We start from the raw sequence: 20936 nt of genomic DNA, 5'->3' as shown, positions 1-20936 counted from the left end.
CCATCCCCTGACTAAGGGGCCCAGGGAATTTCAAAAGGGCAGGAAGGAAACATACTCTCCTAACTCAGTTAACTGCCATCTCTCAGAGCCCCTTCTCCTCACTGCGGCCAGTTCTTGGCACCTCTCTCTTGAATGAGAAACAGCAAGCCCTAGCCTGATGCAGCCACCCTGAAGACACCTCCAGACAGAAGAATCCATTGAGTTTTTCACAGACCTCAGTGTGAACAGAAGGCCAAGTCATTGCCACTTCAGCCAGGAAGCCAAAGGCCAACTTTCACTCGGTTCCGGGAGGACTGAGGAATCCTTTCTCCTTTCTGGAGCTCTGGTGGCACACTGGTTGAGAGCTACGGCTGCTAACCAAAAGGCTAGCAGTTCAAATTCACCAGGCGTTCCTTGGAAACCCTATGGGGCAGTTCTACTCTATCCTATAGGTCACTATGAGTCAGAATCAACTCGAACCCCACAGGTTTGGTTTTTTTGGGTTTTCTATTGCCTTTTATTTATTTATTTATTTTATATATTGCCTCTCCAGATACTAATCTAAAATGACCTCAACTCTGTCCCTCCTCTTGAAGCAGAAATGCCCTGTTCAGCTGCATCTTTTCTGGTATTATTCTCTGCTTGGTGCAGGTTTATTTTTCCCCTTCTAAGATTGCTTTAGTTTGAAAGTGACCACAAGTGACAGCTTTATTAAAATGAGGACATCAAGGGTCCCCTGAAGCCTTCAGGCTTCTCTCATAAGCTGATTCCCATAGGGGATCTCAGTGCAGAAAAGCCCACATTTCTCTCGCTCTCTCTTACACACACACACACTCTCACTCACACACACACCCCACTCAGCTTCAGTTTTCCTTTGATTAAACCTGCAGCCAGATGAGGGAGAATGGAGCAACCCCAGTAACATGTGTTTACCTGTCCCCAACCCAGAAGGTAGCATGAGAGAGAGCCTCGGGGAAGCTACCCCCAAGCCTGGCAGGATGAGAACAAGCTCTATGGTCCCCTAGATTCCCTCACAGACAGCTCTCAAACCAGAGACCTTAGTTTAATCCTGACCCCACCTCTTATTGAGACCTCCCCATGGAAAGGCCTGTTCATTTATCCACTCAATAAACCCCTACTTAGCCCCTAATATATGCCTAGCACTGTGAGACTCTGGAAAATGGTAAAAGGAAGACCCTGCCTCTGCCCTCGAGGAACCCACAGGCTACTGGGAAAAGCAGACTAATAGCTACAGTACAGTACAACTCCCTTACCTGTAGAATGGAGCTAATGACCTCACAGGCTTATTTTAAGGAACAAATAATATGGAATGGATTAAACATTACCAAACATCTAGTAGGTGCCTGAGAAATGCCTTTTTTTTTTTTTCTTTTTTCCCCTCCTTGACATAAAATCCCTGCTTTTCCACCACCTGCTTCCACCACTCTGCTTCACTCAGTTTGAAAAGCTGGGAAGAGGCTGTGCTTCCAGATATGAGGCCACATCTCCAGGAGCTGCCATGCCTTGCTTGGATCCTGGAGGCAGGTCCTGGTCAATAGTGCTGTGTCCTCAGTCCTAAAGATGACCCCAGGTAGATAGGGCGCAGGCCCCAAGGCCTCTACCCTCACCCTCTCAACCCCATCCAATGGAGACTCTGAAAATCTGCCCATCCCTTGTTCCCTAAGCACCTAACTTCATCTGAGAATATACAACTAAGAATTGACCTTCTAACGGCAAACATTTCTTCTGAAGTTGAGAGAAGTAGTTAGATATAGAGGAAAGCTTTGTAGACTGGGATTCTGGACCCCTGAGTCCCCATCCCAAAGCCTCCAGGGTCCAGCAGAGAGTCCAGTCACCAGGTTGCACTGGGCCTCAGATCCCTCAGCAGTTTGAGCGCGAGGGTACTGACGCTACTTCCAGTTCAAATGCAGTCAGATTCTAAATAAGATTCTTCAGACTAGAACCTTCACAGGGAGACGGGACTTGGGAACTGCGAAAGGAGCAAAGCTCCACCTTCTTTGCTAATATGTGAGAAGAAAGGGAACAACTGCATGGAGCTGTGTAACACAACACCGTAAGTTTCTAAAATCCACCAGGGTGAAATAAGGTATTTAATTTTCTATTTACAAAAATCAATACATAGTTCCTATACTTCTAAATTAATTACAAACTCAAAAATACTTATGCCTGTTTTGCTAAAAATAACTGGTTGTTGTTGGAAAACTTTAGAAATCCACCATCTTACAGTTTTAGGTAAATAAAATAATATTTTTTATTGTTGGGTTAAGGCAATTGTTTTCCTAAGAACAAGTGGCTGTAACAGCCCCTGCTAATCAATAAACAATTTATTGTCCAGGAAGTTTCATAATGATTTACTACAATTACCTCTAGTCAAAAAACAAAACCATCCCTCAGTTTTCTGCTATCACGAGAAAAGAAATCTTTTTTTAAAGGACGTAAAAGAGGTACATGCTTTAAAAGGAGAGCGCACCTTCCCAAGGTGAAACGACATCTATCTCTGGATTGTAAAGAATGGATATTATATCACACAACAAAAATGCACGTTTTGTAGAGGGGGAGGAAAGAAAAGATTAAGTGGAACCTTCCTGAAAATTGTCTTAAATCACACCTTCCTGCCTGCAATTGCAAGTATAAAATAAAGTCACATTGCCGTGAATTAAATCAAATTCATCCTGGCAGAAAGATGGGCTGATGAGGCTCCAATTCTGCTTGGAAGTCCAGATGAAAGAACAGCACAAGTCTCAAGGAGACACTCGCTCAGTCCAGGACTGGGGGAAATGGGATCCTTAGCCCAGCTAAATGGACTCTTCGCATAACTCTCCCACCAGCCAAGGCTTCTCCAAACACAGCACATTCCTGACACCGTCTGCTGCAGACGGCAACGCCAAGTGGGTTTCACAAAATAAATATTTTTCTACAAACAAGGGCAGGACCTCAGGTTGGCAGGTTTAAAACTTCACAGCAGCAGTCTTGTCACAACAAGAAGCTCCTGAGCAGATCCTGCAACACAGGTCAGCTAAGAAGTTGGAACGAGCATTGACTTGGGCTCCCCTCTTATTTAACTGGGGCATCCTAATACACACTCCATTTCTAATTGCATTAAAACAGGGTTCAAATCTGATATTCTGGGTATTGAAACCAGAAAATATATTCCTGACCGTGAGATAGGCGGTGTGGAGGTGCTTTCCTGTACGTTACCTCATTTAATCAACATAACAATCCTGTAATGTTTACAGGCGCAATTGTGCTCATTTCTAGAGTTTGGGAAACTGAGGCATAGGGAAGCAAAAGGACCTGCCCAAGATCACCCAACCTGTAAGTGGTGGCACTGTTTCTAATCATTGCCTGCCAGCAAGTCCCTTTTACTATGCTGAATGACAGACTCAGGTATCCCTCTTCAAGGTAACTGCTGATTTTATTTAATAACTGAACTTGCCCTTTTTTAATCTTCACTACTCCACTCCTCTAAATCCTCCTTATTCTTCAAAGATGCGTCATAAATCCCAATTCCTCATGAAGTCTATTCTGACAACTCTCTGTTTTTACAATTCAGTTTTCACCCTCATTATATTACACTCATGTGTGGCTCAATGTCCACAATACCTTCTGTGAAATAGGATGTTATGTGATTTGGACGTTGTGCAAACACCATATTACAGATGAAGGTCCTTTCAGGCATTCACTTCCAGAACAAGGAGGTTTCATCCATATTAAAAATTTGCTGGGGCAAATCACCTCCCTCTACAATTAGTTCATCTAAGGTTTCAACAAATTCTATGGCTTTCTCATCAGCACTCACAGACTCACCACTCATTTTCACATTATGCAGCAAAAAACCATTGTTTGAAGCGCTTGAACACCCAGACCTAACAGTAAACTCCATAGTATAGTCTGGTCCTGCTTTTTCTTCAAGCATCTGGAACAAGCTTCGTGCCTTAGTGGATGATCAGCAATGTGCTGAGAGGGATTCACTTTTGTGTTTGGGCCTCAATCCACATTTCTCCATATCTGATATAGGCCCCACCCTGCATTTTTGTTAGCCTTGTAGCTTTCAGTGGAGCCAAGCTTTTACCAGCTTGGAGACATTTTTCTTTGTTTTTGAGGATCATCGTGATTGTCAAGTGCAATGTGTCTAAATCCACGATGTCCCGTTCTCCAACTGGGACTTCTGAACTCTATTATAACCTTGTGGGACCCCGGACTTATATACGGCACATGACTGTATTTAGCTTGCAGGAGATCCTTAACTGTTTTCTTGTTTTGTCTTCCCAGCTTGATTATGAGTTCTTCAAAGAAAAGGACCATGTCTTATATATTTTGTCATCTCCCATTACTCCTGGCACAATGCCAAGTCCATGACAGGTGCTCCGGAAGCCACCACAGAATAGCCTGGATTGAACTTTTAAAAGCCAGGCTCCTCTGCTCACCCCCTCCAGTGGGTCCCCTTTCCTCCCACAGCAAAAGTCACAGTGACCTACAAGGCCTGCACAACCCGCTTCCCGCCCCATCCAGTAATCATCCTGCTCCAGCCACACTGGCACCCCACTGTTCCTCAAATGTACTAGGCACATTCCTGCCTCAGGGTCTTTGCAGTGGCTGTTCCCTCTGCCTGGAACACTCTTCCCTAGACATCCACACAGCTCAAACCTCACCTTTTTCAGGTCTTTGCTTGTATGAGACCCCTGACCACACTGCTGCAATTGCAATCTCTTCATATTTTTGTGTTTGTTACACAAGTATATTCCCAGCACTTAGTAGGTGCTCAGTAAGCGTCAAATGAAGGCAGGCAACGGTGTATCTCAGGACACTGTCAAGCTCCCAGACCCTATAGAAGAGAATAGGAAGCTGGAAGCACATCTTCAGTTTCTCCCAACCAGCCCATGGTATTCATTTCCCTCCTGCCCCCACCCCCCTATAAGCAGTGCCAGCCTCGGGGCCCCTCCCCTTTATCTGCCCATAGAGCCTTGGGGTCACCAATTTTTACATTTCACTCCAAAAATTCTATTTTGTAAACTAAATGGGCAGTTCCTGGCAGGCATGGCGGTATCAGCTGTTTCCTTGGTGTGTACCACTCCCCTCTTCTGGCCCCATACACTGAGCCTGGAAACCCCCAAGATAAGGCTCTCATCTGAATGAGTAGAGGAGATGGACTTGTTCACTCTAAGTCCCCTCCTGGAAAAAATGATACTGCTGGCTGAAAAGAGCCATGCCTGGAGCTTCTCCCAACCTTACCGAGGACTAAGTCCAGGCCACTCCTGGCCCAGGCATACTCCTCCATCTCCAGGGCAGGAGGCTGCCAAAACAGGCACTTGGTGATCCATCCCAGGGACTCACCACTTTCATGAATCCTTCCTCCAGTCTCATCTACAATATTTTTGTGAAAAGAAAGGAATAAGCCTGTTTTCTCTTGCTCAACATCACTGGAGCAGAAAAACAAGAAGGTTCCTAGCCCTTATCGAGGGACTTAATACAGGCAATGGGGTCTTGTTCCTTATTAACTGTACAACCTTGGATGAGTTCATTTGACAGTTGCTGAGCCTCAACTTCCCCATCTGTAAAATGGAGGTAATAACACCTATCGCACAAGGTTGTTCACAAGGTTAAAATGAGGCAACACTTGTAAAGCGTTTAGTATATAACAGGTGCTCACGTTACAGGGGTTTCTCTCCCACCTTTTCTCCAAAAGACTTCAGTCCTATTTCTACAGCTTCCTCGCTGGTTCCTTTTCCAATTTTTTAATCACACTTTCACCCATTTCCCATTGGATTCCTCTTCTAACATAAATCCCCAGGTTCTAATAAGATTGGAAAAAAAAAAAAAGCCAGGTCCAAATATATAGAAGGAGTATCTGTGTAATATTTCCTGCATGGTACACTTCCTTCCACACACTCTTTTAGAAACTGAAGCAAATCTGAGGATCGACTTATTATTAAAATGAGATTTACAGGTAGAAGAAAACTTAATTTTACAAGGCCCACTTCTCTAAGCCGGTGAACTGAGAGGCAGGTCTAAAGCTTCTCTCTCACCCTTCCCGCTCCTCCGTGCCTCCTTCCCTCCCCTCAGGGAAATATTACGATGATTAATTAGACAAACCCTGTCCCACTCCTTGAGATTCTCTGAGGCAGCAAAACCACATAAACACCAAGCATCACAACTGCAATAAAGAAAAACCAGAAAAGCCCTCAATTTGGGACGTTAACCAAGGCACAGCAAAATAAATCTGTAACAGAAGATCAAAAAGGACCTTCCACGTGGATAATGGAAAATGCAGCACAAACAGGAAGAGAGATTAGTTCAATAAAGGACTAAAGTCACATTTGCTGGTCTCGAGTAAGATTTTTGCTTTCTTTCAACTTCCCAGCATATAACTCACGAGGTTATTAATGTGGACCCCTACTGTTTTGGGCAAATAAACAGCTGCTGATGTTTTGTGCCCAAACCACTTTATTAGATCTTTCCTTTACAGCAATTGTTTATTGTTTTTTTCCTTTCCAAGTCCTGAGAGGCTCAGAGAGCTAAAAAATAGAAAGTGCCAAGGCAGAATGAATAACGAAAGCGAGAAGAGGCAACATGTACGGGCAGGGCAAAACAGGGCAAGGGCAGCTGGGACCCTCATTGTCCTCTGTTTAACTCTTTGACAGTTAAGAGCAGTGAGCAGAAGACACAGATGTGGTGCCATCAGGAGCTCTGCATTTGTGCTTTCGCGCTGATGCTAGGAGTCACCACTGACCAGAGTCCACCACTAGAAGATGAGGGTGGCCAACAATCTGGTTTCCCCAGGGTTGAGGGGCTTCCTTGGACATAGGACTTTTAGTTTTAAGACAGGGAAAATCCCAGGCAGACCAGGATGAGTTGGTTACCCTAGAAGATACATGACTACAAGAGTACACAGGACAGCACTCAGCACAGTGCCTGGCACACGGTAGGTACTCAAACAACGTCTATAGAATCTGAATGAACGAGCTCTAACCTGCAGCTGGCACACTTAACTTTTCCTAAAAAGAGAAAGGTTCTGGAGGCCCTACAATGACAGCTCTGTGGAAAGCCACGACATTGTTCATACATTAAGATCCAAGAGAAAAGACTCTCCAACATGGCAGCACCTCATTCACCCTTCCAATAAGGCCTTCCCTCTCTGTCCACCCAAGTCTCAGGTCTCCTTGCTTACACAGACCAAGCCACCTGCCTGGCTCCCTCACTCCCCAGCCTTCCACTTGACTAAAGGACTTTGAGCTTACACTTGAACCCAATCTGTAATGAAATGATCTCCTGTTCCTCTCTATGTAAAAATGTCATCTTCTTTTCTATTCTGTAGACAGCATAGATTTTGGAGACGGTTTCCCTTCTTGGCTCTACCACCTATCAGCTCTGTGACCTTGGGCAAGTTACACAAACTAAGTCTCAATATCCTCACCTATAATTCCCTACCTTGCAGTGTTGTGACGATAAAAAGTAATCATGCATGGATAGCACCTAGCCCAGTCGCCAACGCACAGTAGTAGTTCTCTTCCTCCATTCCCTTTGATATGATCAATCTTCAATTCTTTATATGCCTGTTGCTCTTAAAGTAAATCAAGGATTTTGCTGGGATTCTCGTTTATCATTTCTGTAGCTTCAAATCTCTCTTTAGCTTTCTTACTCTCATATTCATTGGCTCAAGCAATTTGGGTAGTGTTCTGCTAAGTCCCCAGATGCCATCAATGTGGCACTTATTAACCTAAACTTCAAATCTTGCCCTGATCAGGTGCTTGAATGACCTTTCTGCTCCTCTGGGATCTCCTTGGAATCCCTGAAGGGTGCAGTTAACACACTTGGCTGCTAACTGAAAGGTTGGAGATTCAAGCCCACCCAGAGGCACCTTAGAAGAAACGTCTGGAAACCTACTTCCAAAAAATCAGCCGTTAAAAACCTTATGGAGCACAGTTCTACTCTGATACATGTACAGTCACGGTGAGTTGTAATTGATTCAATGGCAACTAGTACTGGGGATCTCAGTGGTCCTTAACTGTAAGTTCCCAGTGGGCAGAGATGGATGGACAAATCAGACTAGAGACATCCAACAAGACACCAGGGCTTGTCAAGATGCGGCACTCACCGATCTTAACCAGGGGCTCAGTTCTGAGTCTTAAACTCAGGACTCTGGTAGAATGAACCCATTCATGCCAGAAGTCTCCTCTTTTGGGAATCACTTTTCATTGTTCTCACCTTTCCCAAGGAGAAGGCTGCAAGTGCCATTTCTCTGGATCCTTCCAAACACTGTGCATTTGGGAGCTCTGGAAGGATCGTGATCATAGACATAGCCTAGTGAAGTATGTCTGCTGGCTCCAACAACAGTGGCATCGTACAGCAAGTCTGTCACTGTCTCATTGGGGCTGGACACTTAGGGGTTTTGGCTAGCATCATCAAGGATAACCTCATCTCCCAAAAACACACATTCACAAGACTGAAACCAAGGACCAGGAAGTGAAAGAGAACCCCATCTCAGAACTGCATACCCACTGGGATGGTCAGTCCTAGTAACACATTTTAATCCATAATCACTCAGTCAGATAAACTACCAAAGCATCCGTGGCCATATTAACCGGAATCCTTTTGCTGAAAGCCCTGGTCAGCTGCACTCATCAGGGTTCATAAAGAATACATAGACCCACACAGAAGATTCCAGAGCAATGGTTGTTCTCAATCACTGCTGCACATACTGTACATTGGAACAGTTGTGAGGTAATTTGTTATTAACAATAATTTAAGCACTGAAGCTTATGAATGATTAATTTTACTCTAATAAGTTGAAGGCATTTCAAGGTTATCACATTCCCTTGCATACTAATATGCTTTCTTGAGTGGGAGAGAAAGCCTGAAGTGAGAATGAATGCAGTAGGTTAGGGCTGTGCATCATTTTGGCCCTACCCTGGATGTGAAGGTGTGTGTGTGTGTGTCTGCGTGTGTCTGTGTGTGGGAGGAAGGGGGGGGGGAATTGAGAACCACTTGCTCAAGAATTGCATTATGGAATGGAGCTGACTCTGACCCCAAAGTCAAAGAGAGATTTGAAAAGATAACAATCGTAGGAAGCATGGAGTAATCAAATCCCTGCCAGATCCAAGGCTGAACCCGCAGGCCTAGTGAAACATTCAGGCCAGCATAAAAGCACAGCCAAGCCTTCACTGAATCTGTATCATCAATCAGCAGACCTAATCCTCTCTGCCTCTTGCTCCCTACCTCAGTGCCCATCCAACATTTATGGACTTCTGCCCCTCCAGCTTCACGTATAATCTTGCCAGTTGTCTTCAGGTCAGCTCCAACTCATGACAACCTACTGTGTGTCAGGGTAGAACTGCTCTATAGGATTTTCAATGCCTTTTTCTGAAGTCGATTGCCAGGCCTTTCTTCCGAGGCACTTCTGGGTGAACACAAACCACCAGCCTTTCAGTTAGCAGCTGAGCATGTTAACTGTTTGCACTACCCAGGGACTCTACATAATCTTATTTCTCCCCCAAATCCCACATTGCTGCCTTCTGGCTACACTCATCACTCATATTCAGCTTGGTGTTTTCCCAAAGGATTTTCTGTGTAACATCACCTCTAGCTGGACGACCCTTCTCCACAGGGCAGCCTGTCTGTCCCAGACTCCTGGACAGAACTCAAGCAACTAAAAAGGGGCAGCAGACCTAAACAGACTCTCAAACCCCAAATCAAGGCAACAGTCCACTCATCTTTTCAAGCTAAATGAGATCAGAAAGCCTACAGAATGGTAATGCAGACACTCCAGTGACCTTGTGTGTCATTCCCATGAATACTTTGGAAAAACACAGACCAGCCTAACCCAAGTGACTGACGCTGACCTTCAAGGGCCTCACAAACCAGGAAACCAAGCTGCGGCTCTCCGACATTTCACTCTGAATTCTCTTTGAGATTCGACACTAACCTACTTATCAAGGGTAAACAACAATTTATGTCAAGTGAGTGGGAAAGAATGTGGAATTCATTTATTTTGCAGCCTACATACTCCTGGATAAAAATGAAAATTCTTTGGCCACAGGAAAAAGTTGTATTCTTTGGCAAGGTTTTTCTATACCATGAAGATGTGGTCCTGGGCTATTAATAAAGGTAATTGTGCTCAGCCTGTAAATCCGGTTATTGAACTCTCTCAAAATACCAATCGCTGCTATTAATATAATTTCACACTCTGCGGTTCATTCCGAAGGACAAATAGCTTTACTGTTTAAAAGGACCTTCTTCTCAAATAAACTCAAAGTACTCAGCAAACGCTATATCCTCTTCCTCACAAACACTGCCAAGGCAGGGATCAGATGAGGAGGGTAACAGCCAATTCAAGGTGGCACCCAAAAGCTACAGGTGGCAAAAAAAAGAAAAAAAAACCTCTCACCATCTAGGCCTAGGATATTTTCTGATTTTTAAGGACCGTAAATGGTTAGTAATGACAGCAAATAACCTGCTTGTACTGACCTGATGTACATTAATGTGTATATAATATGCCTAATAAACTTACAGGAGACAAAAAGGCAGTTAATAACTCATTTCTCCCATTGTTGGGATGCTCTTGATTCCATGAAGGAAGATAATGGATTTAGAAATTAGTCATATATTATATGAATAATATAGTCATATAGTAATACATTATTAATCACGGTATTCATAAGGGTAAATAGATGTTACAAGAACATCACCCAAGAATTCAATTTTCTGTTAAATTTATTTACTGTCTTGAATTCTTTACGCTACCATCATCCCTCACAAAAATGTAACATCTGATCTTTCCTTTTTCTCCCAAAACAGTGATTTTCAACCTTTTTTTTTTTTTAAAGAAGCAGAACCTTCTTTAAAAGGAAATATTTTATAGAATGCTAAACATAAAATGATGAAAGAGGAGCTGCTTTGGTTGCAGGGAGGGGAGAGGGATGGGTGTAGCAGGGGTCCAGGAGACCCCATTTGACCCTTTTACTTCTCAGGCCCCAGATCAAAACTTTTAGAAGTCTGGGGCTCCTCAGGACACAGTATGAAGTCACTGTTCTAAAGCACCTATGGAAAAAAGCATATATGTATGATCTATAATACAGTGTGTGTATATATATATATGTTGTTGTTAGTTGCTGTCAAGTAGCTCCATGAGTCAATTCCAATTCATGGAGACCCATGTGTGCAGAGGAGAACTGCTCCATAGGCTTTTCAAGCTTGTCTTCTGAGGTACCTCTGGGTGGGTTCAAACAGCCAACCTTTTGGCTAGTAGTCAAGTGCTTAGCTGTTTGCCCAACCCAGGGTCTCCAATATATATCTATAGATATAGATTTAAAAAAAAAAAAAAAAAAAAACCACTTGCCGTCGAGTCGATTTCGACTTATAGCAACCCTACAGGACAGAGTAGAACTGCCCCATAGAGTTTCCAAGGAGCACCTGGTGGATTTGAACTGCTGGCCTTTTGGTTAGCAGCTATAGCTCTTAACCACTACGCCACCAGGGTTTCCATAGATCCAGATCCAGATATATATATATATTACACAAACCACGAACACTGACACCCCAACAGAAAAATGGACAAAGGGCACAAATAGCTCCCACAGGATAAAAACAAACATGGGGGAGGGTGTGTATGTGTATGTGTGAAAAATGCTAACTCCAAAAAGTGCCTATCAAAAGAACACTTGACATTGATTACATTTCCCCAGGAAACGCTGAATGACAGTCCCCAGTGCTGGCCAGGCTCCATGAAACCTGGTGGTGGCTGTGTGGAAAGGCTTTCTTCTTGAAAAACAATCTTTCATAAAAATATTCATACCCTCTGAGTCAGTAGTAATCCCACTCCTGGAAATACGTCTTTAAAAATAACTCAAGAAGAAAACAGTGAGATGAAGTTGTTTGTTTTAGTTTTAATTGTAATAGCAAAAAAAAAAAGTCCAATAATAGAGAAGTGATTGAATCAATAATGGCAATCCACTTGATGAAATATTACCGTCATTAAAAATACAGTAAAAGTTCTCTCAGAACACTTTCCATTTAATCAACTCTCCAGATTCGCCACACCTTCCATCCCCCCTGTAAAATAGATCACATGATGCCTTTCGTCCACTTGGCAGCTTTTCTCCAGTACCCCCACTCACATCTCTTTCCAGTAGTTGAGTTGTATACTAAGCGACAGTCCCCTGGGTTTGTTCCCAGATGTGTTTATACTATTTGTACTTGTCATTGTAACAGCATAATTTAATTAAATATTATATAAACCAATGAAATATAACTGCCCAAAGGATGATAGTTGTTCCTAAGAAAACCAATTTAAATGCTTTGGAAAGACATTACAAAAGCTAGTCATTTAAAGGATAGAAGTCAAATTACATGGAGCAAAACAACTGTAAAGCACCAGACAAAAAATAATAATAATAATAAAAATGTAGGCTACTACACTCAGATTGCTTAATAAGTATCTTTTGAGTTCTTGATGCATTTTTTAAAAAATGGAGCTAGGAATTAGACTTCCTAAGCAGCATATTAGGAGTCCTGGTGGCACAGTGGTTAAGCGCTCGGCTACTAGCCAAAAGGTTGGTGGTTTGAACCCACCAGCTGCTCCATGGGAGAAAGATGTGACAGTCTGTTTCCGTAAAGATTTATAGCCTTGGAAACACTACAGGACAATTCTACTCTATCCTACAGGGTTGCTATGCAATGGAATCAACTCCACAGCAGTGGGTTTGGTTTTTGGAAGCAGCATATTAAGGGATTGGTTTATGATATAAAACTCCAATTAACAGACCCAATGTAAACACAAAAACTCGGCCTTCTATCAAAAGACTGCAGAGTGAATTTACATCTTAAATATGTTAAAACAATATTAACTGCATATATGTTTTATTTTGTGGTATTCATTTTAGTCAATTTTTAAATTAACCAACCAATTTAAACCCCAACTGTGTTGAAGAAGAGAATTCTATTGTTCTCTGAAGACTATGAAGTGACCGTGAGAGTCTTGGTTAACCACTGTAGCCCCAATACTTCCCCAAGATCTCCTTAAGATCAATCCTGAAGCACAACGCTGTCAGTGATAGGATAATATCCATACACCTACAAAGAAGACCAGTTAATACAACTATTTTTCAAATTTATGTACCAACCACTAAGGACAAAGACAAAGAAATTGAAGATTTTTACTAACATCTGCAGTCTGAAATTGATCAAACATGCAATCAAGATGCATTGATAACGACTGGTGATTGGACTGTGAAAGCTGGAAACAAAGAAGGATCGGTAATTGAAAAACATGGCCTCACTGATAGAAATGATGCCGGAGATCGCATGATCAAATTTTGCAACACCAACGACTTATTCATTGAAAATACCTTTATTCAACAACACAAATGGTGACTATATTTATGGACTCACTGTATGGAATATCCACTGCCACTGAGTCAATTCCAACTCATAGAAACCCTACAGGACAGAGTAGAATTGCCTCATAGGGTTTCCAAGACTGTAGTAAATCTTTACAAAAGCAGACTGCCACATCTTTCTCCCAAGGAGCACCTGGTGGATTCCAAACACCAATCTCCTGGTTAGCAGTTGAGTGCCTTAACCACTGCAACACCAGCGCTCCTTGGGATGAGATAGACAGGAATCAAATCGACTATAACTGTGGAAAGAGAAAATGGAAGGAATACACAGAGTCACTGTACCAAGAAGATCTGGTTGACATTCAGCCATTTCAGGAGGTAGCATATGATCAAGAACCGATGGTACTGAAGGAAGAAGTTCAAGCTGCACTAAAGGCACTGGAGAAAAACAAAGCTCCAGGAATTGACAGAATATCTATTGAAATGTTTCAACAAACTAATGCAGTGCTGAGATGTCCATGGAAGCAACAGACAAGAAATCTTACACAAATCTGGAGCAGAAGACCTCTTTGAAGTGTTAAAAATCAAAGATATCACTTTGAGGACTAAGGAGTGCCTCACCCAAGCTATGTGTCTTAGTTATCTAGTGCTACTATAACATAAATACCACAAGTGGGTGGCTTTAACAAACAGAAATTTATTCCCTCACAGTCTAGTACGCTACAAGTCCAAATTCAGGGTGTCAGCTCCAGTGGAAGGCTATCTCTCTCTGTTGGCTCTGGAGGAAAGTCCTTGTCATCAACCTTCCCTTAGTTGAGGAGTATCTCAGGTGCAGGGACCCCGGGTCCAAAGGATGCCCCCTGCTCCTGGTGCTGCTTTCTTCGTGCCATGAGGTCCCTCTGTCTCTCTGCTAGCTTCTCTCTTTTATATCTCCAAAGAGATTGGCTTAAGACAATCTAATCTTGTAGACCTCATCAACATAACTGCCACTAATCCATCTCATTAACAGCATACTGACAGGATTTACAACACACAGGAAAATCACATCAGATGACAAAATGGTGAACAATCACACAATACTGGGAATCATGGCCTAGCCAAGTTGATACACATATTTTTGGGGGACACAATTCAATCCATGACACCATAGTATTTTCAATCACCTGATATGGATGTAGAAACTGAACAAATAAGGAAGACCGAGCAAACACTGATGCCTTTAAATTATGATGTTGGCAAAGAATTTTGAATATACCATGGACTGCCAGAAGAACAAACAGGTCTGTCTTGGAAGAAGAACCGCCACAATGTTCCTTAGAATGGAGGATGTCAGGACTTCACATGCATGCAGAAGCTGGACAATGAATAATGAAGACTGAAGAAGAATGGACACCTTTGAATTGTGGTGTTGGTGAAGAATATTGAATATACCGTGGACTGCCAAAAGAACAAACAAATCTGTCGTGGAAGAAGTACAACTAGAATGCTCCTTAGAAGCAAGGATGGCAAGACTATGTCTCACATACTTTGGACACGTTGTCAGGAGGGATCAGTCCCTGGAGAAGGACATCATGCTTGGTAAAGTAGAGGATTAGCAAAAGAGAGGCAGACCATCAATGAGATGGATTGACACAGTGGCTGCAACCGTTGGCTCACGTATAGCAACGATTGAGAGTATGGCGCAGGACCGGGCAGTGTTTCTTTCTGTTGTACGTAGGAGTGCTATGAGTCGGAGCCCACTTGCCAGCACATAACAACAAGTACCTCCCCAGTGAAGTGCCTGGCACGTATTAGGTGTCCGATAAAAAAATGTTGAATTGATAAACCATGTAGCAGCATGGAAAAAAAAAAAAACTAACAAAAAGCAAAGTTAAAAAAAAAATATATATATATATATAATTATATGTAAATCATGACTACACCCTCATTTTTAAATATGGAGTTAAACGGACAAAGCTAGAAGGGAATACTCAAAGGGCGAAACAGTTATGTGAGGGTAGAATGAGTTATGGGTAATTTTACACATTTTTCAATGTTTTCTTTAATACTGACACATTCTTTTAGAGAGTCAAAAAGATATTAAGAAAAGGAGAAAGCTTTTTGTTTGTTTTTACTGGGCTTCCAAAATAAAAACTGAATCAATATTTCCATTTTTTTTTTAAGTTCTCCAACACTCAGGCCTCCTTTAACACACTCTTTACTTCATCCATCTCCCCATTTTAAGCAATCTAATCATTCTCCTCCTAAGATGGAACCTGGACTGACACTTATTTTATGTTTCCAAATCATCAGGATACTTTTTTAAAATGTAAAGTTATCCACCCCGTCATTTACTATCTATTTTGTAAAAAAAAAAAAAAAAAAATCACAAAACTACAATTTACATTCCCAAGAGATTCCCAAACACCATCTAATTAAATCATTCAATCAGAAAACAAATTAAAATGAAATATCACTGCAACCCCCAAGATGGAAACAAACTTTTCAGTTATGACTAGAACAGACCTCTAGGGTGAAGCTCCAAAGCCTCTTCTAATTGCAAGTCCTATTGAATATTCTGCAGAACATTTTGTGACATTTGCAGCTTCCATGACAACTTTTCTTCCAAGGAAAGAGAAGCCTGAGGAAGATTCCAAACCAAAACATATTTTTTTGAGAATGGGAACGCTTTCATTAATGACTAATAGGTGCACTGGGCATCGGCACTGTGTACTCATTCATTCATCCACGCATCCATCCAACACCTACGCTACGGAGAACGTGCCAAGAGCTGTGCTGGGTGTTCAACAAACATTTGTTACGTGAATTTAATCTCTGCCTCTCAGTGTGAAGCAAAACAAAACCCAAATCTTCCTGAGTTTATCTATGGAAAGAGTTTCCAAGTGGGAAAGCTACTGAATCCATTACCCTTCTGAGGCCATCTTCTGAGATCTCTCACTCTCACACCCATTTTCACTATCATCAACTGACTACAGAGGAGCACTCTTCCCCCTCTGGCCCTCTAGCTTTCTTAGGGGACCGTATGGTACGTGGTTAAGAACATAGGCTCTGAAGCCAGATTAAAAAAACCCCACCACCGTCAAGTCGATTCTGACTCACAGCGACCCTATCAGACAGAGTAGAACTGCCCCATAGAGTTTCCAAGGAGCGCCTGGCAGATTCGAACTGCCGACCTCTTGGTTAGCAGCCATAGAACTTAAGCACTACGCCACCAGGGTTTCCAAAGCCAGATTATCTGGGTTTAAATCCCTGCATACCACTTGCCAGTTATGTGATCAAGAGCAAGTCATATGACCTCTCAATCCCTTAGTTTTCACATTTGTAAAAAGGAGATGGTGTTACCTGCTTCATAGGGCGGGGAGGATTAAATAAATTAATATATATAAAGCACTTAGAATAGTGCTTGGCACATAGTAGACACGATATACTTTTTAACTCTTATTATTATTATCCCTTACTCCCTTCAGCTCAGCAGAATTGTTCAAAAGCCTCCACTAACTAAAGGGATTTGACGGTGAGAATACATATAAAACCAGTTGCTGCCAAGTCGATTCTGGGTGATGCAAATGGTTAACATGTTTGGCTGCTAATTGAAAGGCTGGCTGTTCGAGTCCACACAAAAGCACCTCAAAAGAAAGATGCAATCAACTTCTAGAAAATCAGCCATTGAAAAACCCATGGAGAAAATCCCAGTTCTGCCTTGATACTTTAGGGTTGCCATGAGTCACCATGGGAGTACATATAAACAGCCTATATCATCAAGTACAAGAGTCTGATCGTATTGTTCTTTCCCACCCTCTACCTTCAGAGAGCTACATTTGACCAGTCCCAAACTTTGTAGGGCTCTTACCTATACTCCCTAAGTCCCAGCTCGGGGATAGCTACAGCACTTCTGGAGGAAATGTCACTAGTCATCGTTACACCATCATGGCACAACCAACAAAGTAACCCTGCCCTCTGCCTGACTCATTTCAAGTCTTCCCCAAGTCACTGACCCTCTCTCTCCCTTCCCCACCCACCTACAGGTTGTGACTTCAGCCTTTCTCTCTTGAGACTCTGGCCACCTCTGAACAATCCCAGGAGTCATCACACAAACATTTTACATATATAAAAGAACTGGACCAACACAGGGCTTTAGGATCCTACTCCTTCTTTTTACCCGTCTGTCCCAATGTTTTCAGATACATATTTGAAAGTTCCAAACAATGCATAGTTATAGGGTTTCTTGGGAGAAAAAAATCACAAAGTCTCTTTCAGCTTCAACGTTGCACTTAATTTCACGTAGTCTTAAAAATACTGTGGCCTGGTCCATATTCAACATGACAGGGTCCCCCTCTGATGAGGTCATGGGTTAATAATGTCCCATCACTGCTTCCCAAAGCAGTACCTTGCTCACCTCCTCCCTGACTAGACAGAAAGGCACAAGTGAATCATTTTCCAGGAGTATACACACATACAGACTGTGCGAAGGAAAATCTCTCAAAATCTGTGGGCAAACTAGAAACGTCAAAGTAAGGCATGGCCCTGCGTCTCCCTGAGAACATTCTGAATCACCCTGGGGCAAGCACTGTGCTTCTATTGCTGATTAATTGTCCATCCAGACCCCTGGCAGGGGCAGCAGGTGCATGGGCTGGCATCCAGACACCCACGTATAAACAGAAGCGTGTCAGTGGGGGGTGAAAGCCTTCAATCCAGCTCGGTGTTTGCCAAAGTCTGTCTGCCTTGTGTGCTGGACCCAGAGCCTGGAGGGGTCTGCCAGGCCTGCCAGGTTTACAGGTGAACTGGGCTCAACACTGCCTTTAGCAGCCCACATGCCTGTTAGAAAGCAGGGGAAGCGGAGAGGCGAAGAAAAAAAAGTGTGAACATGAGAAACACGAGTGTGTGTGCACAGCCGGCACCAGTGGCCACGGCGCCGGGAGTCCCATCCTCTGCCTCTGACAGCTCACCGGACTAGGTCGCCTCGGGCGATCACCCCGCACCCCACCCTCCCTTTGGCCGGGGCCCTAGTCTGGGCGCAACCACTGGATGCAGCCTTAGACGCTAGGGTTATCCTGCGCGGTCTGTCAGCTCCGCCCAAGCCGCTTCCTGGGCCTATGAATGGAGCTACGGGAGGGAACTGCCTTCACACAACCCCGGACGGCCCTGCGAGGAAGGCGCGGCCCAGGGCGGGTTCTCTTGGTCCTGGGTGGAGGCGCCACCGCAGCGGACACAACCCCAGACTCCAGCGCTTCTTCCCGGAGGCGACACCTGCTCCCGGAGAGAAACGAGAGGGTCCTGGACCCGCGGGCCTGAGTGAGGGTGAAGACCTCTGTAGGCTCAAGCAGTCCCCCAGCCCCAGACCTCACCAGATTTCCCGCCGCATTTCCACCACGCCTGGGGGCCGCGCTCCGCAGGGCTGGGGCTGGGGCTGGGGCAGGGGCTAGGGCTGGGGCTGGGGCTGGGGCTGGGGCTGGGGCTGGGGCTGGGGCTGGGGCTGGGGCTGGGGCGGTGCAGTCTGCCTAGTCCCAGCTTGTCCCACAGCCTGCGGGTACAAAATGTCAACAGCTGGGGTCGCGCGGGCATCTCGTTCTGGGCCAAATGAGCGCGATTGCTCACGCGTTCTCTCTTGTGCACACACATTCACTCGCACACACCACCCTGAGCCGGACCTGTGTGCGACCACAAGAGACTGCGAGCAACCAGCCTGGAGTCACACGCACATTTGGACACGTGCGCAGCGCGCCCCCACATCGCCAGATAGCTGCACACACCCGCGCGAGCAGCCCGCGCACACACGTGTGCCCTGGAGAAGCGCGCACGGCCGGAGACGCTGAAGGTCCCTCTCGCAGGCAAGAGCGAAAAGGCAGCCCCTGTGCGTCTGCAGCCCTAGAGCCCGGCGGTCCCTCCGCTGAGGTGCATCCACCCCAGCGCGCCCGGCGCGGCGCTGCGCACTCGGGCCTCGTGAACCGCCCAAGTTTCCCGGGGCGCCCGTACCTTGGATGTGCTGCTTGATAACATTCTCCAGGTGGTCCAGCCGCTCAATGATCTTCAGGGTGTCCCCTTTGTCTTCCTCCAGCTTCTTGTTGGGCGCCGGCTCCTGCCCGCGCACATACACGCTGGCGATGTAGTTGGTGACCCAGCCCACGTAGAGCAGGCAGATGATGTTGGTCATGCCGCTCAAGATCACGCAAGTGGACACCAAAGTTTTGGTCTTCCTGGTGCACACCATTCTGGGCTCCCTCCTCCATATAGAGCTCCCGCGGGCCCCTCCTCGATGTGCGTCCCGGACTCCCCAGCGCTCACACCCTCTAGTACACCCCGGGCCGCTGGGCGCCCGAGCACCTGAGTCCCGATGTTCTCCAAAGCTCAGTCCGCTGGCTGTGGGGCCGCCGTGCCCAAGTTTGCAGCTCTCGCCGCCGTCCACCCGGAGAGGGCTTGACAAAGGAAATGAGGTGGATTTTTTTTCCAAATTAAAAATCCTCAAGCCCTTTCCAGAGCGGTCACGGGTGGCCGGCAGCCGCACACCCCGATAGTCGTGTCTGGGAAACTTTGTCACTGCCTGGGTCCGCGGCCGCGCCGCTTCCCATCGCCTAGCGCCGTTTGCCTTGGCGGTCCGACCCGCCCGCGCTGCCTGAAGGACCGCGGTGGCGGCAGCCGCGGCGGCGAGAGCCGCGGAGCAGGGCGGCCCGGCCCCCTCCGAGCGACAAGCGCAGCCGCCAATCGCGCTCCGGCTCGGGAGAGGGGCCGGTGCTGGGCCGCCGCGGACCAACAGGGAGGGAGTGGGGGGCGGAGTCCGGCCCCCGGGCCCCACCTGCTGGCGGCTCCAGGCTCCCGCCCTCCAGGGACGCGCCTGAACCTCCACCTGCGCCGAGTGCCCCAGACCCGAGGCACCCAGGAAGGACACGCCGCAAATCCCAGCCTCAGGTCGGAAGATTCTGCCTCTAGAAGGCTTTCATCTCTTGCTCTTGCGCAGGAATCTCTGGACTTTGGAGGTCATCGGGTCCAGCGTCCCTTACCTGCCCTGGGCGCCGGGGATTATAACGCCGGTCTTACACTCCTCAACCTTTTTGCTGGTCTTAAGTACGCAGAGAGTGGCCGCGGGAAGCGTGGGCCGGGCCGCCTTTCCTGCCTTACCTGTCAGGCCCTGTGGGCGTCCCCTCCTTCGCCCTCACTTCAGCCTCTACCCTGCCCCACCACCTCTGTACAAGGGCCTCTTGAACATCTCCAGATCTGGCAACTGTAATAAGGAGCCAGCCCTTCTGGGAGTCTCCTAGAAGACACGGTGGTGAACTATTAGATGATTCTGAACCACCACCACCACCCCAGCACCGCAGTTTTTTGTCCCAATCTAGATTTTTTTTTTTAAGTCTGTGTGGCTCCAAGGACACGGCTTTGTCCTGTAACCGCAGTTTTATTCAGGTGGGCCCAGGCTTATCCCAGTGCCTGGGGAAATCCTGCATAGAAATGCCTCAGGGGAAAATGCTAAGCTCTCTGTGAATGGTAAGCACCTCTACCTGCTATTTATGTTATTAGGGAAGTGCGGTGGGATGGATTGTTTTTATAAGGCCTTTCTTGCCATGGTATTGTAACTCCCACCCAAGTGATTGGGGAAACCAAAAACCA

General features: G+C 45.4%; 1 protein-coding gene across 1 annotated transcript in view; it reads right to left on the bottom strand.

The window, feature by feature from the left end:
• The window catches only part of GALNT18 (polypeptide N-acetylgalactosaminyltransferase 18), a 396475-nt gene extending 376844 nt beyond the window's left edge, over positions 1–19631 (bottom strand). The window contains exon 1 of the mRNA XM_003412001.3: positions 19308–19631. Within this exon, the coding sequence (XP_003412049.1) occupies positions 19308–19542 (235 nt within the window). The 5' untranslated portion in view covers positions 19543–19631. The remainder of the gene's footprint in view (positions 1–19307) is intronic.
• Positions 19632–20936: the final 1305 nt, after the last annotated feature.

This window comes from Loxodonta africana, chromosome 7 (assembly GCF_030014295.1).
Source record: "Loxodonta africana isolate mLoxAfr1 chromosome 7, mLoxAfr1.hap2, whole genome shotgun sequence".
Taxonomy (NCBI): domain Eukaryota; kingdom Metazoa; phylum Chordata; class Mammalia; order Proboscidea; family Elephantidae; genus Loxodonta; species Loxodonta africana.
The sequence above is the reverse complement of the archived record's forward strand: the minus strand, read 5'-3'. Positions and strand labels throughout refer to the sequence as shown.